This window comes from Kogia breviceps, chromosome 10 (assembly GCF_026419965.1).
Source record: "Kogia breviceps isolate mKogBre1 chromosome 10, mKogBre1 haplotype 1, whole genome shotgun sequence".
Taxonomy (NCBI): Eukaryota; Metazoa; Chordata; class Mammalia; order Artiodactyla; family Physeteridae; genus Kogia; species Kogia breviceps.
Window position 1 is genome coordinate 84,845,783 of NC_081319.1, and position 17,223 is coordinate 84,863,005.

The 17,223-nt window shown below is 57.1% G+C and overlaps 1 protein-coding gene and 1 long non-coding RNA gene across 19 annotated transcripts in view; one reads left to right on the plus strand and one right to left on the minus strand.

Moving 5' to 3' along the window:
* The window catches only part of LOC131763217 (uncharacterized), a 42,882-nt gene that overhangs the window by 8,654 nt on the left and 17,005 nt on the right, over positions 1-17,223 (plus strand). The gene's annotated exons all lie outside the window — the stretch shown is intronic.
* Positions 1-17,223, minus strand: part of DDR1 (discoidin domain receptor tyrosine kinase 1) — a 50,436-nt gene that overhangs the window by 3,633 nt on the left and 29,580 nt on the right. The window contains exons 1-13 of one of the 18 annotated variants that reach the window (XM_067006498.1): positions 13,624-13,639; positions 10,133-10,301; positions 7,207-7,336; positions 7,014-7,116; positions 6,585-6,813; positions 5,111-5,258; positions 4,743-4,851; positions 4,076-4,262; positions 3,719-3,965; positions 3,077-3,172; positions 2,821-2,972; positions 1,772-1,937; positions 948-1,058 (exon numbers count right to left, since the gene is read on the minus strand). In XM_067006498.1, the coding sequence (XP_066862599.1) occupies positions 948-1,058; positions 1,772-1,937; positions 2,821-2,972; positions 3,077-3,172; positions 3,719-3,965; positions 4,076-4,262; positions 4,743-4,851; positions 5,111-5,258; positions 6,585-6,813; positions 7,014-7,116; positions 7,207-7,294 (1,636 nt within the window). In that variant the 5' untranslated portion in view covers positions 7,295-7,336; positions 10,133-10,301; positions 13,624-13,639. The other 17 variants (XM_059075176.2, XM_059075175.2, XM_067006499.1 and 14 more) reach the window with 17 other exon arrangements.

A 17,223-nucleotide genomic window follows, 5' to 3' on the forward strand; every position in this document is an offset into this window, starting at 1 on the left:
TTCTCGGTATTCCACCTGCCAGCCTCAAAACAGAGAAGGCGCTGGCATGGGATAAGAGTTAGCTGCTACAGAGCTTTCAAGGCAGTGGAAATGGCTGAGCAAAGAATGTTATAAAGTCCTGTTCTCTAGGGATCCCAGCACAGTCCAAGACCATGAAAGAAGTCTTGGCTGCAAGTGGAATTCCTCTACCCACCATTGGAAGAAGGATGGTCCCAGCCATCCGGTCACCCTCCAATTTCCAAACCCATGACCCACTCACCACCAGCCACTGCCATTCACGTAGCCGCTCTACCGGTTGCTTTCATCCTTTCATCCTCCCTGCCATGGTTACCCAAGCCCTCCCTGACCCAACACACCAAGCTCAAAGACAAGCAGAGACAGGGGCACACAGAGGAAGAGGAAAACAGTTCCTCACAGCCCGCACAACATGGAGTCTACAGACAGAGGAGAGGAAGCAGAGCTGTCCCGCCTTGGCCCTGGGGAAGGGGTGACGAGAAGAAGGTAACACAGAAGAGAAGAGCAGACAGGAAGGGCGGGGGCGTGAGCAGAGAGAGGACATGTGCGGGGAGAGGGCAAGCACTGGGGGAGAGGCCCTCCTTGCAGCTCTAGAGAGAGGGGAGAGTGAAGGAAGGGTTGTAAGAGAGCCTGGAGCCACCACAGCAACCTCCACTCTGGCTCTGGAGAGCTCAAGAGATGGGGTGGAACAGGAGGAGAGGAACGGAGCTGAGAACCAGGGAGCTTTCTACTTCTCAGCTCAAGGGGGAGGCCTTAAAAAGGAGCAAGCAGCAGCAGAGGAGAGCTAAGGGCACAAGAGCTTCCTCCTTGGGAGCTCAGGAGAGCAGAAGAGGCCACAGTGGGGAGAGGAGGGAGTGCAAGGTGTGAGGACTTTTCCCTGCCCCAGTGGAGGTACAGGGAGCCTGGCGGAGACTAGGGGCAGAGGGGCTTACCCTGGGTGTTGGTGGGTTTGGCCCAGGCGGGTGTGGGGGGGCCCGGGCCTCGAGGGGGGCGGGCGTAAGTGGCCAGAAGGAGACGGTAGGCTGGATTGGAGAGCAGCAACGCTGTCGGGAGAAGGAGGGGGGGAAACACGGGGAAGGGATGAGACTCAAGGCTAGACAGACAGGGAGACACAGAATAGGGCAAGACTAGGGCTGATGAGAACGAATGTACTAAGAGACAGAAATGGAATAAAACAAGCATCTGGAGAGTGCTGGATAACTGGATGGATAGGTGATGGATGGACAAACAGATGATGGATGGATGATGGAAGATTGCATGGATGGATAGTGAATGCATGGATAGATGATGGATGGACAAATAGATGATGGATGGATGCATGGTTGATGAATGGATGATGGATGGATGAATGGACGTATGAATATATATGGATGGATGAACAAACAGATGGATGAATGATGAATGGATATATAAATATAGGTAGATGGATGGAATGAACATGGTGAGTCTAGGAGAGAGGAGCGGAGCCAGAAAGACACAATGAGAGGGCACAACAGAGATGAGAGAGGGATGTGTGTGGGACACAGAAACAGGATGAGAGCACTGGGGACTCTGAGTAATGCATGGAAAATTCCTGAGGGAGATTATATGGTAAGGACATGGAGTAATATAGAAGGCTGTGACCAGGGACACAGAAATAAAATGAGTTGAAACTGGGGAAGACAGTAAAAGAAAGGAATGGTAAAGGAGAGGAAAAAGGATACACTGAGAAGACAGGCAGAGGACGGAGGTGGGACTGGAACAAGGAAGGTCTTACCAGAGCCGTTGGGGACACTGGGAGCAGAGTGGGGCGGATTCCCGCGAGGCCGGGGCTCCTGGTAAGGGGGTGGTTCTCGAGGGCCTGGGCGGTTGTTGATGAGGATGGTATCCCCAGGGACAGAGAGGTGAACCGTCAGCTCCTCTTCTAACACGCGACGCTCGGCCTTGTCATGGGGAACGGGAAATAAAGCGCAGCTACAGCTCAGCGCGCACTTCCCAGCTCTTGGTTAAATCCTGCACCCGTGTTCCCTCCTTCAGTCCTCACGAAGTCCTGTAGTCGTATGTACTACTAACTCATCTCACAGGTTAAAGAAAGACTGAAGGGCATTTAAGTGGGTTCCCTGATGTCCCACAGTGGGATTCCAACCCAAATCCTACCAGTCCATAACTATTAACTTTAACGCATATCACCAGCCCTGGACTCTGGCCTGGAAGACGTGGGCTTAGGGTGTGCCGCACTTCTTCCAGTTGCTCCTCTAGCTCCACTCGCCACCTTCTCCCGCTGGGCTTCTGCCCCAAGAGGTCGATCAGTGTGGACTGCATCCACGGGCTGGGTCTGGGTTGGCCAGATAGGAGCCTCAGCAGGAGTTTGGAGGGCAGACAGGAAGTGAGGTCAGGGTGTTTATTCTCCCAGCCCCTCCCTAAGGGATGGACCCAGGTGAGCTGCATCCTGGAACTAAAGTCCATTGCCCCTCTCAGGCGCTCTCTCCACACACTCCTCCTAGATTCCTCCCGCGTTCCAGTAACTGCCTCCTTCTCTCACCCCACAGACCCAGGGATGGTAGCAGCTGTGCAGTGACCAGGCTGGGGGACTGCACTGCTTCTCGTGATTTACGTACACCCTGCCCACATCTTTCTACGTGGTCTCCTTACTAACCCTCCCTCAGATTATTCTCATCCGACTGTGCGCTATGGTCCCCGCTGGATCCTAACGAGCGCAGGAGTCCCGACACACGCTGGCCTCACCCTCCACACCCCCATCCTGCCACCCCTCCCCAGGCTGCCCCACCCCCGGCAGCCCAAGGCTCCCCACCCCACTCTGCCCACCTTGCTGAGGAGCTTGCGCCAGTGCAGCCGCCACAGCATGAGGGCGATGATGAGCAGCAGCAGCAGGATGATGGCCACCAGGCAGCCGATGAGGATGGCAGTCGGGCTCCCCTCGGCCTTGGCCACAGGCTGCTGGCCCCGGGGCTCCAGCTCTGGTGGAGGCAGAAGGGTCAGGACCACGGGAGGCTGAGGGGGCCCAGGGAGGACTGGTGACACAGGACCCACACGCCCTGGCGGGGGCCCCAGAGCAGCTCACCCAAGCTGCTGAAGTTGGTGGGAGGTGGGCCAGGTGGCCACCAGGGGGCTGGTGCGAAGGTGCCCCCCAAAGCCAGGGAGGAGTCATTCACAACATCTGGGGAGAAGGAAGAAAAAAGGGGAGGTCAGATCGGGAGGAGGTGACCAGAGGGAGGCACACATGCATGAGACCGAGGGAATTCTATTATTCGGTGAGGAGTAGGAGCAGGGCTGATACTCAATACATGTACCAACCAACCAGGGTAGGCGGTGGAACAGGATCCTGGAGGGTCCTGGACGGTTGTGGCGGTGCTGGATGTTAATCTTTTAGTTGCTGGATTGTGGGGAGAAGCGGGACTCCTGAGGAGAGCCCAGGGTGGGGGTCCTGGCTGTCAGGAGGCTTAGAGAAGAGGCTATTTCTCAACCAGCACAGAATATTTCAATGTTTTAACAACCACACTGTCATACTGCTCAACATCAGTCGTGAGTGAGGGGCTCATAAACGAAAGACTGAGACAGGCAGGGGGAAAGGGGGAGGGAAGTGTTCAAATTCTTGAGGGCAGCCTTACTTGTAAAGTCTCATTGGTGCCGGGAGTGGTTATTCGAGGGCACTATGGGTTAGTAATCCCAGAGGCTGGGAACTGGGCAGAGACCAGGGGCTTACCAGAGATGAAGGAGATTTCACTGAAGAGTAACCAGGGCCCAGCAAAGAGGAAGCGACACTGTAGAAAGCGGCCCACTCGGCCGCCCAGGGGCACTGACACAGTCCGGGCTCTGGGGTCCCCCAGGCTGCCCCCCAGGGCATGGCGCACGGGCTCCCCCTCCCAGGCCATGGCAGGGCCCCTCTTGAAGCGACACTCCACCCCGCCAGGCAGGCGGGCTCCCAGCGTGTGCATGTTGTTACAGTGGACCTGGGGGAAGGAAGGAAGGACACAAGGTCAAGTCCAGGAGAGCCCGAGCGAGCACCCCAGGGCACTCAACCCTGGTCTCAGAGCCCTCCCTGGGAGTTCGCCGCACTTACCTGCATGGCATGGAAGGTCCTCAGCCGGTCAAACTCAAACTCCATCTCCACGTAGCCGCTGGGGAAGCTGTGATTGCTCCATCCCACATAGTCATAGCCTGGCCAGACCCGAAGCTCCTGGCTCTTCCTAAAGTCATCCAGCCCCACCACGCCATCTGCCAGCTGGCCCAGACCTCCGTACTGCAGCCTGGAGAGCCGAAGAAGAAGAGGTTGGAAGAGAAGAAAGTGTCGCCTATCTGGGTGCTCTACAACCCCCATCCTCCAGTGGCCTGGCTAGTGTAGCCCAGCAACCCCCCACCCCTGCCCCAACCTCACACAGCTCTCTCTTACCCCCACCCAGGATTCTCTAGGGCACCTTGAAGTCACATGCTATACAAAGGCACCACCTCTAAGGGACACCGCTCAACCTATGATGTATTTATTGTGATAATTTGCAACAGATTTAAGTGTCTTAGCAGAGGCAGGCCTTTCTCTAATTCGCACAAAGTGTCACATTAGCTAGGGGTCACCTTGCTATCCCTCAATCCTGGTCCTGTCCCTTGAGCCCCACCTAAGCCATGGCTCTCTGCAGTTCTTCCCTCTCACTGCCCAGACAACCTTCTCCCCCACCCACTCCATCCACTCTCCCACCCCAGGCTCCATGTCCTGCGGGGCCCACTTCTTTCACCCGCCAACGGTGTGTGTGGTGTGTCCATCGTAGGTGGAGTCGTTGAGGTGCACGGCCTCAGATAAGTACATCGTCTGCCCCACAGGGGCCATGTAAGACAGGAGTCCATCTGGGGCAGGGGGAGGAGGGGCGTTAGGGGCACGGAGCCTCCATCCCCCACCCCTGCATCAGGTCTGGGCAGGTTTCAGGTCCCTCTCTCATATCCCTCCACAGGCCACTGGCATGGAGGAGGCAATGCTGGCCAGGCCCCTCCTCACTCAGAGTGACAGATTCCCAACAGGAGAGAGGATCCTGGATGCCCCTCTCCCCCATTCCCACTCCCCAGTCCCCAGGACAGGAATGAATCCTCAGGGGTCTGAATGACTCACCCTTCCAGAGGCAGCCATAGAGCTCCACCCGTAGACAGACGCTCATGACTCGGTCCGCCCGGGGATAGAAGCGAACCAGTCGGGCCACCATGGGGGGCCCAAGGTCCTTCAGCACCACTCCCCCAGGATCCTCATTACCTAAGATCACCTGTGGGCCAGGACGCAGGGGTGGATGGGGGAGGAAGGCTCCAGATTGGATATAATTTCCCAGCCACCAGCTGCTCCCTGGCCCAGCCCACGATGGCCACAAAGAGACCCATGAAGGGTGGCACTGAGCACCCAAGGCATGGAGTACAGCCAGGCATTTGTAAGACAAGGGGCTGCAGCAGAGCCCTCTGACACCTCTCTGGGCCTGATGGTCTGTCCTGACCTCTAAGTCTCTCATCCTGTTGTGCCCAGATTCTACCCAGTCCCTCATGGCTCTGCACCCCTGCTCTGGCTTCCCCTCTTCCTTCACCCATTCCCTCTGTTCACTCAGCAGATGCTGACTGAGCACCTACTCTGCACCAGCCAGGCACATTCCTGGGGTGAGCATCAGTCCCTCTCCTGTAGGACTGACAGTCCAGTAGGAGAAACAGCTGTGACAAACAAGAGGCAGCTGGAGGTGGCGAGTCAGAAAAGTCTCTATGAGGAGGTGATATCTTCGGGGAGAATTGAATGGAGGGAGGAGAGCCTGTGGACAGCTGGGGGAGGAGCTTTCCAGGCACAGAGAACAGCAAGTGAAGGTGTCCTGAGGCTGTGAGGTGAGCCCTAGCATGTACCAGGAACAGCAAGAAAACCAGCATGGCCCGGGTGGAGCGAGAATGGGGAGAGGGGTAAGGGATGTGGACAGGAGCCAGCACAGGCTAAGCTTCTGCACCCACAAAGGACCTCAGCTTTTGTTCTGGCAGCAAGGAAAGCCAGCAGAGGGCTGTGAGCCAGGTGTGAGGCATCTGCTTTGCATTTTCTCAAGTACCCTGGATGTAGCCTCCAGGTGGAGATTTGACTTCAGGAGAGAAAGAAGCAAGGAGAACAGTTTGGAGACTACTGCATTCATCTAAGCTGGGGATGGTGGGGGCCTGGCCTAGGGGAAGAGGTGGAGGTGGTAAGAAGTGGGCAGATTCAGGAAATATCATGGAGGTGGAACAGACTGGCCTTGCTGATGCTTTGGAAGTAGGAGGTGGGAGAAAAAGGGGAATCAGGGATATCATCTTAGCTTATGGTGGTACCATTTCCTGAGCTGGAGAATGCTGGGGGAGGAGCAGCTTTGGGATGGGAATGGGGCTCAAGTTCAGCTTGAGAAGTTTATGGTAAGTTTGAGATGACTGTGATACATCTAGGTGGAAAGTGGTCAGGTTTGCAACACTAGATAGAGCTCAGGGGAGATGTCTGGGTTAGTGAGGGCGTACATTGCAGAGTCATCAGTGGATAGATGGTACAGCGGGGGCACAGAGGAGAGCCAGCCTTCCCTGGGCACCGTCCCTGCCAGCCTCACCTCCTGGCCCCAGCGGTCCCTCCAGTCCATCCAGCGGTGGCCATCCCGGGAGTAGCGCAGCCGGTAGCTGGGGGAGAACTCCTTGCCCAGGCCCCCTGCGTGCCGCCCCTGGGTGCCCACCAGCGCCACCAGGTGCAGCCGCCGCAGGTCCACCTGCAGGTACTCCTCCTCCTTGGGAAACACCGGCCCTGCAGGGCACCATGCCCCATCTCCATCGCTGCTTTCCAGCCTGGGAGGGAGCAGGAAGTCACAGGGAACATCTGGCCCTAGGTCTGCCTCTCTCTCCAGTATTTAACACCCACCCCCAGTACTGTGGGGGGCTTCATTGGCATCGACCCTCTCAGAAGCCTCTTGGCTTGGGCAGAGGGTTGGAAGGGAAAGTAGAGTCCCCAGGGGTTCCCTCTGGGGCAGCCCAGGTGTGCCAGCTACCTGCTGTGGCGAGCAGCAGTGGAGTCTGACCAGGAGCTGGAAGCAGAGATGTCACCATCCGGGATGGTCCGGTCCTGCATGCCCAGGGCATAGCGGCACTTGGCTAGGTGAACACAGGCATACGGAGGGTCAAGGCTCCCAACTTGGTCTCCCAAGCCCCATCCCTCAGGGACTCAAGAGCCAGTCTCCTCACCAGGGTCAAAATGTCCCTTCATGTCAGCATCTCCTGTTGCCACCAAGAGCAGCAGCAGCAGTAGAAATGAGAGGGCCCCTGGCCCCATTGCTCTTGATCCCTTGGGCCTACGGGGGTGGGGGCGACATCTCTGCAGGGGACATAATGAGGGGGGAGGTTAGTTAAAGGGCAATCAGGAGACCGGCTCACAGCCAATAATGAAGAGACAGAATGGGCTGCTTCGGGGATAATAGCAGTGAAATGACAACAACAGTCACTGTTTAACAGCATCAGCTATATTTTTAGAATGCTTCCCATGTGCCAGACACTGAGCTAAATTCTGGTCCCCTCCCCACCTAGGAGACCAGAATTCTAAGCGAAGCGGGGGACCCCAGCAACCTTCCAATCTCAATGTCCTCTGTAGCCCTGCTGGCCCCTGACCCGGCAGCCTCAGCCACACCTGGGAGCTTGGGAGAAATGCAGAATCTCAGGTCCCAACCTAGACCTGCTGAATCAGAGTCTGCATTTTAACACAATCACCAGGTGACCTGTGCCTATTAAAGCTTGAGAATCCCTGCTTTTTTTTTTTTTTCCCTCTCTGGGCCCCTGGCAGCTTGCCCCCTGAAAACCATTCCAACTACAACTCCTTATGAACCCAGGTATCTACCCTCCCCAGCCTCAACCCCAGCCCCAGCCCCAGGAAAATCGATCCTGACCTGTCTTCTTCCCAGCAGAGGTCTGCTCTGAGTTCTCCAGGCCCTGGAATCCTTTGGGACCCCTAGTGCCACCCCTCAAACCCTGATCCTCTCCGCCATCAGGTCCAAAGCATTCCATCCCCTCTCCCTGCTCTGCCTTCCCTTCCTAAGACCTCGACATCCTATCCCCCCAGTTCCCAGTTTCTGAAGGGGGCTGCCTCAGAAGGAAGAACCCAGGGCTGAGGAAAAGGCTGAGTTGCCTTGGAGATGAGGGCGGATCTAAAAGATGGGGAAGCCAGGTCACCCCAGGAGGTAGGAGGAGTGGGGGGATACTCCCCCGTCCCTTTGTCCTCCTCCAGCTGCTCCCACAATGCTCTAGGGCAGGAATGTAAGAGGCAGCTGAGACCCCATAGCTCCAAAGCAGCAGCTGAGGGGGCTGACTGAGTTATGGGGGGACCCAGGTATCAAAGGAGAGCTGGAACCGGAAGCATCACGCCTGGTCCCTTGGGGGTCTGGGAGCTGGCACAGGGGAGCAAGCTGCCGAAGCCCCAGGCAGCCGGCCTGGAATTCCTGGGTGCTGCTCTCCACCCCCACCTCTCTCGGGAACAGCAGGGCCCTTGTTCCCCTGGGTAACCTTCATGCCTATCCCAGATGAGTCATCAGAGCCAGACGGAGCAAGCAAGAGGAGCCCGGGGCAGACATACAAAGACAGGCAGAAGATAGAAGGCAGGGGGAGACAGGGCGAGAAACACAAAGCAGGAGGTAAACAGAGCAGGCTTCGTTCGAAGCGCAGGGCACAGAGCCAAGCAGAGAAACACACAGAGAGACGTCTGGGGCAATCTGTTCTCTGACACCCTGTCACCCCATTTCTCTCCACTGGGTCACAAACACCAAGAACAGGCCCAGAAGACCTACCCCAACCCCACTACAATCAATCAGTCAATCAGGCCCCCCATGTACCGCCCCTGGGTGCAGCATGAGGCTGGAAGCCAGGGGCTGGAACACTCTGCCACAAGCCCTTCACCCTCTTCTCCCAACCCCCAACCCTCACCCCAGACAACACCCACACAGCTCTGTACACACGCGCACGCACGCGCGCGCGCGCGCACACACACACACACACACACAACTGTCTTATAGACTTTCAGAAACAGACACATGTGACATCCTCATAAATCCATCACACACATAGACTCCCCAGCCAAGGCAAACATGGACGGACACTCACGCACACATCACCTCCATCCACACCTCGGCATTCTTTCAAGTTCAATCCCCTCACTTAGTTAATAGTCATCTTTAGACACACCTGTGAATATGAAATGACAAACATGCTCCTACAATCAGAGGACAGTGTGAGACACACACTCAGGTCCTCAGGCACAGGATCCCAAGAGAACTGGGGCCCACCCCCTAATACTCAAGGTGACCAAGCCAGAGGGAAGTCAAGAGAGTGGGGAACAGAAGGAAACTTGGGTGGCTGGAGTGACCCCCAAAAAAGTCATTTCTCTATTTTCCCATATGCTCAGCTTTCATCTCCACTGTACCACTCAATTCTGGACACACTATGTGCCCTCAGCAACAGTGAGTCTGAGCACCAGACTCTGGCTGGGGGTAGAGGTGCTGGAAAGGAATGTCCAGCCAGCAGGGGACCTGTAGGGTGAAGGCTGGAGAGGAGGGAGGGGGGGAGGGACACTGAGGATGGCGCTCACTGGGCAATGACAGTAACTCCTGGCAGAACCAACTGACCATCCCACCGTGGATGAACGACTGTCACTGGCAGGTTATGGTGTCAGGCCCTCTCTCTGCTGGGCTGAGGCCAGGCTGCCCAATTGGGAGCTGGCTGGATGGAGGCTTAACAGTTAGTAGATGCCCGCAGAGACTGGCCAAGTAGGAGGACAGGCCCACTTCTCCAGGAGGCCGGGAGATGATTCAGTGGGACCACATAATGAGCACCTGTCTTCCTGGGGTTCAGTTCCTCCATACTGGGTAAAGGGGGTCCTTCCTCAAGGCTGGAACACACTTTCTCGGAGGTCAGGGGGTCCCCGTCCCCATTTTCAGACAGTAAGCCAGAGCACTGGGGAGGCGGGCAGGGACAGACTTAGCGGCGCTGGACAACGAAGTCCAGCCCGGGAACATCTCGCTCGCCTCCCGACCAGGTCCTCATCCTTTGGCCATAGCGCGTCTCCGGAGCCCCAGGCCGCCACCCCCTTCCCTCCGTCCCGCAGGGGTCCTCCCGCCGCTCTTCCTACCTCTCATCGCTCTTCACGGCAGACCCCGGCGTCCGACCCCGAAGCGGGGCCTCCTTGGTGGCGGCGGGGCGCGGGGAGGGGGAGGCGGAGGGAGCCAAGAGCCGGGAGCGGGAGGCGCCGGCGGGGCTCGGGTGTCGGGAGGCGGCTCCCGAGAGCAGCTGTCGGGGGCCTGTTCCGGGGAGAGGAGCCAGGGCTGGGACGGCTCGGACCCAGGCGCCGCCTCCCCCTCCCTACTCCCCCTCCCTGCTCCCCCCTCCGCCCGCTCGCCGCGCGCTCGGGCCGCTGCCCTCCCTTCCCCCTCCCGGGCTGAACCGGCCCCGCCGCTCCCACGCCCGGCGCCGCCCTCCCGGCCCCGCGCTCCTCTCCGCCCCGCCACGCCCACCCCGCATTCCCCCGCGCGCCCCGGCCTCCCCCAGGTAACCGCGCAGCCGTCCCCGCCGCCGGCCCGGCGCTGCGTGCCCATCCCCCTCCCCCCAGCCCCCCCACCCCAGGATCCCCACAAAGAAGAACGGCCCAAGCAGGGGGCCAGCGGCTAACCGCTCAGGGCCTACCCCACTCCCAGGCCCCACGAGGGGATGGCCCTCCTCCCTACTCCGCCCTTTACTGGGCTCAGTTCCTGGAGAGGGAGGTGAAGGGGAACAGCCCCAGGGCACAGGGAAGGAGCACGTTCCCACAGGCCCGGCGCCCGGTCCAGCAGCAGGAGTTTGAATGGGGGAAGGGAGCAGGGCTCACCTGTCCAACCTGGCCTCCTAGACCTACTCTCTTCACACCGCCAACCTTGCTTCTCTCTGGCACCCTCTGAGCCTCTGGTCCTCTACACCCCAACCCAACCGTAGGACCAGCCCCCTCTCTCCCAGCCCCTTCCTCTCTACTTCCACCTCCAGTTCCTCCCCATAACTCCACAAGGCCCTCCCCAGTCCTCTCAAGGACCCTGGGGTCCAGACTCCGAGGTCCTGGTTCCCCTGGGCTCCCTGCTCAAAGCCCGGGAGTCCTCTTCAGGGCAGCCAGCTCTGCCCTGGTGGGGTCGGAGGGTCTGACCGCTGGCAAGGATAGGCCCGGACAAGGTGAGTGGTGGGGATGAGGAGGATGGAGGGCAAAGAGAATATCACGCACAGACAAAAAGTAACAGAACACGAGACCCAGAAGTTAGGTGCAGAGAGACTAGGTACAAACCCAATGTGAGAGAAAGAGAGCGGGAGAGCTGCTGGGTGAGGTGGGCAGGACAGAAAGGCTGTGGTGGGAACTGTGCCACCCTGCTCAGTGCTACCTGGGGCCCCACCACCTCTCTCCACACCCCACACCTACCAATCACCTGCAGGGTAAGGTCTGACGCCACTGCAGATTTCTGCCCCATTGCACCTCACAGTAGATAGATATAAACTCACCCTACGTGCAGTCCCAGACAACAGTCCCAAGAAAGAAACACGAAGTCCCAGACAAGTACACAAAAGCACTGCCAGGAAGAGGCTGGCCCTTGGGAGAGGCCAAGGCACATATGGGCACGTACTCCAACTCACAGGTCAACACACAAACCCTAGGGCGCCCCAACTGCTAAGGGACTCACTAACAGACAGCCCCATGGCCACCCTGAGAATTGCCTCATCCCATCGTCCCCTCCCAACAAACCCTCAGGGTTCCCCCGGCGCACCTACCCCTCCGGAGAGGGCAGCTGGGGAAGCTGGGCCCGAAGAGGCTGGGCCGGGGGTGGAGCCAGGCCGGGGGTGGGGCCAAGGTTTCCCAAGTAACCTCACCTGGGCGGACTCTCAGCCCCTCCTTCCCGGGGCTGTGCTCCCGGGAAGCCCCGGGCAGGCGGCCCGGCTGAGCTGCAGCCAGACCCCTCAGGGAAGGAGGAACTGCCCCTCACACCCCAGTGGGACATTCCACAGCCCAGGCCCACGCTGACCCCGGCCAGGTGGCATGGCGGTGCCAGACAGAGGGGTCGACTGCGGAGAGTATAAGAAACCATAGAATCCTGAAACCCTTGCTCCCTCTTCTCCCCCAGGAGAAATTCCTAGTCGGTGATGCCCACCTCAACCCAGCCCAGAGCTGGAGGAGTGGGAGGGATGCAGGGCTGGGGCCCAGTGGAGTCAAGTGACAGCGGAAAGGGGGCTGGAGCCGGCTGGAATGCCAGGCTCTGAGCCGAGACTCTCAGGGGCCAGAGAGGGAAATCCCAGCCATTCAGGGGGCCCCAGAGTAGTACCAAAGACCTAGTGTATCCACCCACCCATCCGTGGTCCCCAGAGCCCATCTCACATCTCCTGAATCACTCACAGCTCCAGAGGGCCCCATGTCCTCCTGAGCCCCCAAAGGACCCTCTACCCCTCCCCCATCCGTGTCCTCCAATTCAGGGTTTCCCTCTCCTTCAAGCCAATGGCCTTCTGCTGCCCAGGAAAGAGAGGAGGAGGAACAGCTGAAAAAATGTGAGGAGAGGCATGTAGAAGAGAGCAGCTTCGGGCCTGCAGAGTACTGGGCCACTACAGGGAAGCCCAGCAGGACCAGTGAGAGAGAGGATGGGCCAGATGGGCCCCCCACACAAGCTGCTGTCCCCTTCCTGGGATATGCAGCTGCCTCTGGGTCAGCAGCTGGGGCGAGTGAGAATCCACTGGGGGGTGGGGGGCAGAGTGAGGGGATGGACAAGGCCCTGGGTGTGAGGTGGGCCTTGATACCACCAAGTCCACATGGGAAACTGAGGCCCAGGAGCAGGAGGAGGAAGAGATGATATAGCACAGGGAGAAAGATGAGACAGAGCTCAGCTGTGGGCAGCCTGGTGGATGGAAAGAGATGGGGCCATGGTGATGGAACTCAGAGAGGCAGGAGATAAACTGAGGCTGAGGCAGAGGGGAACTGGGGATCAGAGAGAGGAAATGGATGAGAGGGCACATGGCAAAAGGTGGGAAGAGTGGAGTTTGGCGAAAAGGGCTGGGTGAGCAAGTGAACTGGAGTGGAGATGATGGGGAAAGGGTCGGGGGGGGGGGATACTCAGAGAGAAGGGCAGGAAAGAGAGGGGCCTCGAGAGGTGATACACCAAGGGGATGTGAAACAAGGCCAAAGGGGAGAAGAAGCGGTTGGAATGAAACCCAGAGATGGAAGAAGAGGAAGACGGAGGCATGGGGATTGAAACTAAGGGACTGGGGAGAAGAGAAGAGTAAGGGGCTGAGAAGGGAAGGGACAACTGAGGGACAGACCAGGGGAGACAGAGGCCCCAACTCCAAAGATTGAAGCAAACCTGCTTCTGAAGGCAGGACACAGAGGCCCCAGACCTCTTAGTTGGTTACTTGGATACATCCTAGTCCTCAGCCCATCTGCCACACCACGGCCCCCAACTCTATTCCTCATCCTTTCCCTCCTCCCCACCCCTCTGGCTCAGGCACACTCCCCTCCTCCCACCACACCTCCAGCCTGGACCGCCCGGTCCCTCCCCAAGAGGGGAGGGCCCAATTCCAGTCCCCACTCCTTCCCTCCCTGTTCGGCTCTCGCTTTCTCCCTCTCACCTCCAACTCAGGGTTATCCTGGGTCCCAGTCCCCCCAATCTCAGGCCTTTAGGGTTCCGGCTCTGGGACTGCCAAGGCCGCCTGGCTTTGTCCGCCCATCCGGAGCCCCGGGAGCAGCTGCCCTGGCCAGCTGCGGCGGGCTTCGACGTGACCATGGCAACCCAGCCCGCTCCCCTCGCCGAGCCTCCGGGCCCCCGCAGAGAGGGAGGGAGCAGCCAGGCCAGGGAGAAAGGGAGGGGAGGCGGAGGACTGTGAACCGCAGGGAGACCGCAGACAAAGACCCCAGACAAAGGGAGATGAAGGGAAGCAGCGCGGGAGAAAGCAGTAGCGGTTGGCTGTGGCTAAGAGCTTAGGCAGCAGGCATTAGGTCCTGCTGAGGGGGAGAATCCAGGCAAGAGGGACAAACAGACAGGAGGTGGGTGAAGAGATTAACAGTGGTCCTTAGGAGGTCTCCTTCAGCGTCCCTCACAATTCATTTCTTCCGTCAGGGTTTTGCATTCCGGGGAGAACCAGAATACCAGTTTCCTAGTTGGTGAGTGCCCCCCCCAAGTTGTACCAAAGTATAGGAAGTACCCAAGGCCAAAAGGCACCCTCAGTTTTCCAGAACAATCCCAATTCAAACATATTCTGACCTGTCACCTCTGAAGAACAAATGTCATTGTCAGACAATGTACTCCAATTCTTGATTTGGAAAATATGCTTCCCAAAGCCAAAGGGGACTGATTAGGCTTGGAGAAAGTAGGGCCAGGAGGGAGCAGTAACGAGGTCTCACATGAGAGGAAGCAAAGTACCAAAAGGGGAGGAGAGAAAGCAAGGCTTTGCCACTGAGAAGCAAAGATCAAAACTGCCACTCACCATCTAGCTCCTCTTGCTGAGTCCTACAGCCTACCAGACCCCTCATCAGAAAGATGGAGCTAATAGACCCTCGGGGGTCTGTTGGGATGATAATGTGAGATGGCATACAGGCCCCATTGATGTAAACAACCATCCAAACCCCACTAACATGATCTCCATCTGTGGCTTTCTCATGTGTCACTTGGATCCCTGAGTCCCATGTCCCAATTCATCCCACAGTTATGAAGGGTTTGTGCAGGGCAGGGTTCTGACAGTAAGAGCTATGAAGGATACATAGAGGAACACAACCCACTCTGGGCATTTACAGTCTAGGGGGGGAGTAAGGCATGTATATGTATATGTGTGTATAAATATGTATGTATATATATATGTATATGTATAAAGACACATATGTGTATGTGTGTATGTGTTTGTATATGTATATAATCACAGAAGACAGCCTGACCCATGCTATAGTCAGAGCTGGAAGAGGCTGTGGGAACCCAGAGGAGGGGCAGGCCAGGTCTTCCTGAGTGGGGGTGAGGCAAGATCAAGGACAACATCATGGAAGAGTTGGAGCTGGAAATGTGGGGTTTTTTTTTTTTTTTTTTTTTTTTTTTTTGCGGTACGCGGGCCTCTCACTGTTGTGGCCTTTCCGGTTGCGGAGCACAGGCTCCGGACGCGCAGGCCCAGCGACCATGGCTCACGGGCCCAGCCGCTCCGCCGCATGTGGGATCCTCCCGGACCGGGGCACGAACCCGTGTCGCCTGCATCACCAGGGAAGCCCTGTTTCTGCAAATCTTTGTCTGACTTAAAACACCGTTCCAGGGCTCCCCTGGTGTCGCAGTGGTTGAGAATCCGCCTGCTCATGCAGGCGACACGGGTTCGTTCGTGCCCCGGTCCGGGAGGATCCCACATGCGGCGGAGCGGCTGGGCCCGTCAGCCATGGTCGCTGGGCCTGCGCGTCCGGAGCCTGTGCTCCGCAACCGGAAAGGCCACAACAGTGAGAGGCCCGCGTACCGCAAAAAAAAAATAAAAATAAAAAAAAATTGCAGAAACGAAGCAAGGCCATTCCTGGCTAATAGCAGGGAGACGTAAACATGGTTATGTGAAAACGCAGCTGTGGCTGGAAGACAAAGCCTGTACGCGTTAACCCGAGAGAGGCAGAGTGAGGTGGGGTAATCTCATTAGTAGTTTCATTTATTCTGAAGGTGAGGAGGAAGGGCCTTGGGCCTTTAAGCTGGGAAACACATGATTAGTTGGGTGTTATTTAAAAGTGGTTTCTGGCAGCAGCACGTTGGATATACAGTACACAGCAATGGCTGAGGAGGAGGGAGGAGTTCATTCCCCCTTTATCTCGTCCACATCCGCCCGGGGTTCTCCCCCGCACCCGCCCCCCAACCAGCAAAGCCGTGAGGAAATGGTGAGATCCTACAGAAAAGCACATGCTCGGTTCTCTCCCGGTGTTTTCACCTATCATTTGGTTGTTTCCTTGGGGCCTCTGAGGTGGATGGGGGCAGGGCTCTTCTTAAAAAGGGAATCAAGCCCGGAGAGGTTGTAACTTGCCTTAGATCTGTGGCAAGTTGCTGCTTCCCACTCAGGACTTCTAGATTCCTCCGCCTCTCTCTTCCAAAAGGAGGCGGGGGCTAGGAGGGAGATCCAGAACGGCTTCCTGAGTGGCTGGACTAGGCAAAGGCCTGAGCCTCTTGAGTCCTGCCCCCTTGGAAACCGCACCTTTCTTCAGTCTTTTGTAGGCCCCACGGTCCCTGTAATGAACAGAAAGACCACTGGGGGGCACTCGCTGCACAGGTGACCAACACTACGGTAATTACTGGAGAAAGTGAAAACCTGGAGGGAAGGAGCTTCAAGCCTGGACGTGGAACCGGGGCGGGCAGAGCTCTGGAGAGGCAGCCAGGGAGGGAGAAAAGAGAAAGGGTGAGCGGAAGCTTAGGGTAGCTGCGGGGCTCATTAGTGTGAAATATGCTGACAGTCACATAGCAGAAATACTGTTATTTATGGACAGAATCTTAGAATCTTCACATTCTCTTTTCTGTCATTCTTTGCCAAAGCCTGTGGCATTCTCAGCAACCCTTGGCCTCTTCCTGATAAAGGCTGCTGATTACTGAGACTTGCTAGGTGCCAGGCTCTGCCCTCAGCACTTGCCCAAGTCATCGCATTTGGCCCTCACTGCAGCTCTGTGAGCTGGCATTTTGAGATACTTCCACTTTTACAGGGGCAGAAACTGAGGGTCAGAGAAATCAGGTAACTTGCCCACAGACACATACACAGCAATTGACAGATCTGGAGTTCAAACACAAGTCCTTTTGACTCCAAAGTCAAAGCTGGACTGGAGTGTCTGAGCTATCGTTATTTGTCCAACTCTAGGGATCTGTCATAAATCCTCACCCCTTCCTTTATCGTCCTTGAAGATCTTGGGACATTGTCCTTAACTCCTCTAACTTCCTTCATCTCCCAGGAATACTAGTGGTCCAAGTTATTCTTGTTTGTGCACAATGTACAGAGATTGAATGATGGCTAACAGTTTGCCCAAGGTCACACCAGAAGTCAAGGTCAGTGCTAGGATAGTGTTTCTCAAACTGAGGTTCCATGAATGCTCTGTGAAAAGTATTAAATTCCATGTTTTTGTTTCATTGGTAATTTTCTGGAAAGTATTTTAAGCATGTTCTGGATCCTGTGTAACTGATCTAGGGCCCTGCATGTGAGTCCCTGCATTTGTGTTGTGTGTTTACCTACTTGTGGTCAAGT